At 37.8% G+C, this 7,286-nt stretch overlaps 1 protein-coding gene across 4 annotated transcripts in view; it reads right to left on the bottom strand.

The window, feature by feature from the left end:
* The window catches only part of tbx20 (T-box transcription factor 20), a gene marked incomplete at both ends in the record, with an annotated part of 10,809 nt that extends 4,487 nt beyond the window's left edge, over positions 1–6,322 (bottom strand). For all 4 annotated transcript variants that reach the window (XM_079227130.1, XM_079227131.1, XM_079227132.1 and 1 more), the window contains 4 exons: positions 2,856–2,964; positions 3,795–3,959; positions 4,946–5,183; positions 6,193–6,322. In XM_079227130.1, the coding sequence (XP_079083256.1) occupies positions 2,856–2,964; positions 3,795–3,959; positions 4,946–5,183; positions 6,193–6,322 (642 nt within the window). The remainder of the gene's footprint in view (positions 1–2,855; positions 2,965–3,794; positions 3,960–4,945; positions 5,184–6,192) is intronic.
* Between the last annotated feature and the right edge of the window lie 964 nt (positions 6,323–7,286).

The following is a 7,286-nucleotide window of genomic DNA, read 5'->3' as shown; positions in this document are numbered from 1 at the left end:
TAATATATATATATATATTTATAATATATATTTTAACACGGAATAGGTGCTTAATGCAGTTTTTTTGGGGTGTATAATTCATAACATGTTTGATACAAAAGGATGCACTATTACCTCATTATTACCAAACATTCCTTACATGTTTTGCCAATAGGGCTGATTATTTAATTTGATAAACTAAAAAAAGTTTTAAAATGTTTTAGTAATGACCTCTCATTTATCAAAAATAAATGTGTTGGGTGTATTTATTTTGGAGATTAAATTTTTTTCCATTTAAATTCATTAATTTATTATCTCTCTGTAAAGCCACATGTTTAAGTTGTGTGATAAAGATGTCATGATCTTTTGCTACTAGATTGAATTATATTTTCAAAATGGCAAGGCTTCAGCAAAAACAAAATAAAATAAAATAAATGTTTCTCAGGTTATCAAATTATGGGGAAAAAAAGTGTCTTTATTTTAATTAATATTAGATAAATTGAAGAGTTGTTTTAATTATAACATTGAAATGGTTGCATAACATGCTTGCTATTTAGAATACCGCAGAGTTATAAATACATTACTACTTCTAAATACATTCTACTTAAAACAAATAATAATAATTTCACCATATAAAATATTTTTACAAATATATCCAACACCTGCTACATCTCTCTTTTACAAATTATTGTGTATTCAATACATAGTGATTACTATCAATAAGAAAATATATCAAATAAATAATATGTATCTCACAAAAGTAAAAAATCTAAAATCAAAGAAATGTACAATAGCGTCTCTTGGTTACTTTTGTGTCAGGAGCTATTTTTGGACTTGTAGAAACACACACACACACACGCACACGCACACACACACACACACACACACACACACACACACACACACACACACACACACACACACACACACACACACACACACGCACACACATTCTTCAAGATAACAATCCCCTTGTTCCACATGTCTTCGCACACGCTGATGTTTTTGGTTCTGCTCCTGCTGCTTGGCTCGGTGCCTCCAGTCAAATAGTCAAAGGAGGATTAAAGGAGCAATTTGCTCTTGTCGGGTGAGTTTTTAAACCTCACAGAGCTCCGTTATGGAACATTATATTATATATTATATGACATGTCTTAACGTGCAATGTGGTCGATATCCAGTATCAGACTGCAACGTGTTAAATGTAATGAATCGCACATCAAGACCAGAACCGTTTTTACCATTATGAGAACCAGTGTTGGGGGTAACGAGTTACAAAGTAACGGATTACAGAAACGTAATTACTATTATAGGTAACGAAGTAAAGTAACACATTACACTCAAAATATTGGTAACTACACTACTTTACTAGACCTCAGTAACGCGCGTTCCTACGTTACTCAAGACTTTTTTACCAGTCCGAAAAGTTCTCTTTTAGCGGCGCGTGAGTCACACGACACTTCCTGCATGAACAACCTATCACAAGGTACGTCCCAAGTCTCTAAACTGCATCCCCGTTTCCCTCAACCAAGCGCGGAGAGAAGACGCGAGGAAATATGTTTTAATAGACATGAGACGTCCTTTCCTCTGAAGCGTCACGTGAAGCGACGTAGGTTTCTGATGACTGCGACCGACTGACAGCGGATCACATCTGATCACATCGGATCAGCTGTTAGTCGCTTTAACAGCTGACGGAGTTTTGTCCGGAGAGTTTTTAGCGAACATTCCAATAAAAATGCACTTAAAATAGTTGATTTAATGGTGTTAAACTACTACTTACATGAATAAAGACACAGTTATCATGAGTGTCAGAGTGGAGATGTTTTCTCTGTCGTCTGTTACCGTTTAATAATCTGCATTGAGTATTTATATACTGTGATGTGTCCTGCTTATACGCGCAGGATCCATTTCTACTGGCGGAATGAGTCTGATTGTGACATCATTATAAAATAACCCACAATATAAATATAGTTTCTCTTCATTACGTGTTGTAAAAAGTGTTTTCTCTCTCCAGCTCTCTGATTTTAATGACATACATAATACAAGTTATTGAGGGAAACAACAGATACAATCTTAGAAGACAGTAGTTTGTGGTCCTTTTGTGGTTCAGACCTACAATGAACATATTTTAACCAGATGGTGAATAATTTAACAGATGTAATATATAACTTGAGTTTAATCTGTGATCGTCTTCACTCTAGTATGAAACTCCAGCGATCAGTCCGCTCAGCTGCAGCGTCCAATCACCAAAAGTACCATTTATTTTTCTATCTTTCTTAAACCACTACAATGATTCCTATAACAAGCTGGTTTTGTTCTTAAACATTTGGTTTAGTGGGGTCTCATGTTTCCCAAAGCCTGTTTTCAATGTGTTATGCTGTTTGACCTGAATGTCCCCACCATACACAGCCTCTTGTATCCTGTTGTTTGTGGATTTTAAAGTGAGGCATATTTCTTTGGTCAGACAGTGTGAACAGGGTTAATGTTCGTTCAAGTTAATGGCTGAGTTTTATATGCTATTTTGTTTTACATGTTTACAATTACAATACACTATGTGGAAAGGCTAAGAGATGCCCTTTATTGAACATTGAAAATAAAGTGATGAAAGGGCCATGATGTTTGTCCATGTATCTTTGCGGTTAATTTGTACATTTGCTTAAAAAAATGGAAAGTAAAGTAACTAGTAGTGAAGTTACTTTTCAAATGCAGTAACTAGTAAAGTAATCTAGATACAATTTTCAGAAGTAACTACTAACTTGTAACTAGTTACTTTTTCTGAGTAACTACCCCAACACTGATGAGAACGAGGGTTAAAATATGATCGATATACATCTTTGATCTTCTCGAGACAAAAGAGGAATAAAGTAACAAGCGCTCACGTGTCCGTGTTGATCCAGTTCGTTGTTTGTCAGTTTGACTTTCTCGAAGGAAACCATTTGCTTCACGAGCTGCTCTCCGGTGAACGGAGAGTCCGGGTGCACGTACAACCTGAGGAGGAGGAGGAGGAGGAGGAGGGGGAGAAGGAGCGCGGATCAAATCCTCTGCTGTGATTGGCTGAGAAGCATTTGAAGCGAACGTTCCTGAACTGTCTCCGATGTTGTAAAGCATTCGTCTGTTTTCGTTTTTTTTGAGGGGTTTTGAGGGTGGAGAGCAAGACAGGAACAGTATAAAATCGAAATACACTTATATAAGAAAATAATTGTAATACTAAAAAACAGGAATTTACACGTTGTGGGGATTTAGTCCAACATTTAACCAAAAATATAGGCCTATAGGACGTTTGGTTATGAATTATAAACTCTGTCATGCAAGCTTTTCACCAGGATTTTATTTAAATGCAAATTAATATAGACTTCTTTATTTTTTTGCTGACCTGCATGTGGTCACATATGAGCGTGTTGAGTCTAAACGAAGGCTTCTGAAATCAGAACATTACATCGGGCTCATTGTGTGCGACTTGTTTAACGTAAGAGCCAAACGCGTAAGTCATCAGAAAATATATGCTTCAGCTTATTGCTTGAATTGACATCTTTATGACATCAATCAGTGCGCATGACTGTTCAGATGTTTTCTGGGAAAGATTACATTATTTCCTCGGTCTCCAAACGGCGTCTTTGGTCTCCCCGTTTTTCTTAACGAGTTGTTGATGATGTTCAATTTTGAAGAATATTGGAAAAGGAAAATCATATTTTTCCTATATATATATAGGTGCAGGGTATATATATATATATATATATATATATATATATATATATATATATATATATATATATATATATATATATATATATATATATATATATATAGGGTGATGTTACCTGGCGGGCAGAGGAGGGTCGGCCTTGCCGGCCACCAGCCAGGAGGAGCGGTGGTACGCGTACCGGTACCGCTTGTTGTCTACCGGGACGATGTCCATCAGCACGATGTATTTGGAGTCCTGGTCCACCCCGGAGAAAGAGACCCGGATGGTGGGGAACATCCTCCTGATGGAGAAGAAGGTGATATTGGTATTGTTCATTTTATTAGTATCATAATTGTTATAATTTTTTTTTATATGTTATCATCTTATTAACAATTATATTTGGACCTGTGTGTGCTGCTTTATGGCAGAATCTAAATCAAATCATGATTATCCCCTCAATGCATCCCATCTCCCCAGAAGAGAATAATCTGACCAGACACAATAGAAGAGTCCATTTTATACGAGTTTCTTGGATTTTCATTTAACACCTATTTCCTAAATGCTATTGGAGCCTCCCAGACTCCGGGCTATTTCTATTTTAGTTTTTTAGCCTATTATTTAATCACATTTCTAAAATCAAAAATTACATCGAATGAACCAAATACCTTTCACGTTTTTTTTTTTTTTTCAAAACCCCTCCATGTTGCCTAAAAGCTGACCTCATGGTCCTTGCTGGCAGCAACTCGGCTTTCATGTCCTCCATTAAATATGGAATAACCGGTCACGTTGTGCAGAAACATACAATATAACTAAACACTACGTATTCAAATAGTCTTCGCTTAGTGTTTTTATTTTAGGATATGATCAAATAGTTATTTTCATCTTCTTATTATGTAATTCAAGTGGACATCCAGCCGCTGTGGACCCGTGCGCGTGCGTTATATGGTCGTAACTATAGCGTGCTCTTTTTCCCACAGGACTTTAAGGTCAGGGAAACATTAGATTAAGGTGTGTAGCTTTCAAACAACAGCACGCAAACTCTTCACGTCACGTGTGTCTGGAAAACCTCACAGAAAGCTGCAGGTGAGCCTCTTTTCTTTTTCTAAGTTGCAAACTACTATCACTTGGTGTCCTGGCATCCAATAATCCTATTTATCTAATTAAGTATGTTATGTATTATAATATTCGTGCATTATTATTATCATTGCTTGTGTTAAGTCGTCTTGTATGGGACTAACACAAATAATAATCATCATTATTGTATGAATAAAATAAGAGAATAATTACCTTCCAGACTTGGTGATGATCATCTCGGTGCCGAGATCGTGGAATTTGTCCCACAGCTCTTTGGTCTCCAAGGTGCACGAGATCTTCGCCATCTCCTCGCTAGGGATGCCGGGTGTGGTGGGGATGAGCGGCTCCGTGCACACGGCAGGCGCGCTCCCGCTGAAGTCCCCGTGCCCGTCCAGAGAGGACAGGTCCGCCAGAGACTGCTGGCTGCAGGAGGACTTTTCCACAAACTGCTCTGTTTGTGGAAGTAAGCAGAAAAATAATCAGATGTCAAGATGAGTTTTCATCTTATTTACGTGTTGTGATCAGTGAGCAGCAGCTCTGTGTCATCGAGGAGTACAAAGTGACATTGGTGAAGAGCCTGCATCGAATAGAAGTGTCTAATACATGTTTTATATTTCCGTTTTTATTATCATCATTGTTATTATCCACACTGTTTTATCATTTCAACCCTGCCTTTTTCATTTGTTATACATATCTATAACATATGTTTAACGTAAGGGAAAATAAACTTATTTTCCAATTTCAATTCAATTATAAACGTGAAAATAAAAATAAATAAACTGACTGTTCTACCGGTGTTTAATTTAGTTTTTTTTTAATAAAAAATATTGTTGGTGCAGCGACATGAAAAGCTTTAAATGCCACATTCGTTTCGTATCAAAAACACATTCAATAACATTCAGATTGATCTTTACTGTTTTGCACAGCTCTGCTCCAAAGTCCAGCGAAGTGTTGCCATTTATTTTATTTTAGCTCATGAATTTAGATAAACACTACCATCACAATATCTCAACCTTTCAACTTCGTGTTTTTAATTCATAATTATTCGCTTAAAAATAGAACAAGTTAAATGTTTAAACCATCACGCGCCGGCGAATATAACAGGCTATTTTCTTTTGTATTATTTTGTAAAATGATGGGGATGTTGCAGATGTTTTCTGTCTCCTTATTTAGAATACGTATGTATTTATTTGTAGGCCTAGCTGTTCGTGTTTTACCTCACTGCCATAGCACTTGTCCTAATTTAATTAATTTGCCTATTTTTTTTATTTCTCAGCATGTTGTAATACTTGATACTACTATTGTACTATTGCTTACACTTTCATTTTTCTTCTGTTTTCCTCACTTAAATCCTCACTTTTTGTTGCGTAAAACAACTTTTACAGCTGCAGTCTTGCGAATCACTTCACCTGAATTAAATGTGTATTATTACTCTGATTAATATGTATTTCCATCCTTACCGAGAGGCTTGATGGTGTTCTCCTCCGTCTCTTTGTCCTTATTGGGCTTCCCACTGGACATCAGGGCGGCTATGGAGAACGCATTTGCACGGGAGGAGAGCTGCGGTTTCGGGGATGACGTGTACTCCATGTCGGTGAAAAGGCTTGAACCAACAAAAATACAAAATCCCCCTTTTAAATAAAAAAATAAATAAAATAAAAATCCAACACAAACGCTCAACTCCGCCGGTTTTGGGCTCCAAGAAGAAGAAGAAGAAGAAAAAAAAAAGTGAAAATAAAATGTACTGCACAGTTTCGTCCTGGATTTCGCTCTTTGCGCCGCACAGTCTGCTCGCTGGAGCGGACACACGCACACACACACACTCTCCACTTTGGAAACACTTGTCACTGCCGAGTTGCGCGTCTCGCTGGCTGCATGTTGAAGGACGACGTTGCGGACTGACTCCTGACTGGTGCGCGTCCTGCGGTGCCAGATCTGCGTCCGCCTGCTCTTTGGGAAGCTCCGGTCCGATCCAGCCTCCCTTATAGTCCGCCCTCCAATCCCTGCCTCTGCTTCCACGTCACACTCCCACTGTCCCACAGCAGCTCGTATAGCGAGAATCCAATTAAAGAAAACAACAACCTGGAGCTGTCAGGGGCCCTTTTTTTCATGCCTAAGAGAGTGTGGTTAAAGATATGACTCCATACCATCTATAGTGTGGTGATGACAGTAGGAAATGGCAAACATGTGGCGAGGAAACTTTGCACCCATTGCACAATTTAAAGGAGAGAAATACAAAGCCAACTTTATTTGAATGTTTGCGTCCCTCTCACGAACCCATGAAGGGGCCCCGGACCACATGTTGGGACCCAGAGACGTTTGCCCAGATGCTGTTTGATAATTAATGACAGCAGCAAGGTGTCAATGACAGCTTCACGCACTCATACAGTTTTTATATTTCTAAATTCAATATCATCATAAATCAGTCACCAAATAATGGGGAAGAAATTCAGAGTTTTGTTTGGACATTTTAAAAATGTAGTCCAAAGAACTCAGAGTCTGAAAGATATTGATTGATAATCAAACACTCTCTGTTATTGCATCCCAATATCTT

This window comes from Taurulus bubalis (assembly GCF_910589615.1).
Source record: "Taurulus bubalis genome assembly, chromosome: 12".
NCBI classification, from domain to species: domain Eukaryota; kingdom Metazoa; phylum Chordata; class Actinopteri; order Perciformes; family Cottidae; genus Taurulus; species Taurulus bubalis.
Note: the sequence above shows the minus strand (reverse complement) of the source record. Positions and strands in the feature narration are given on the sequence as shown.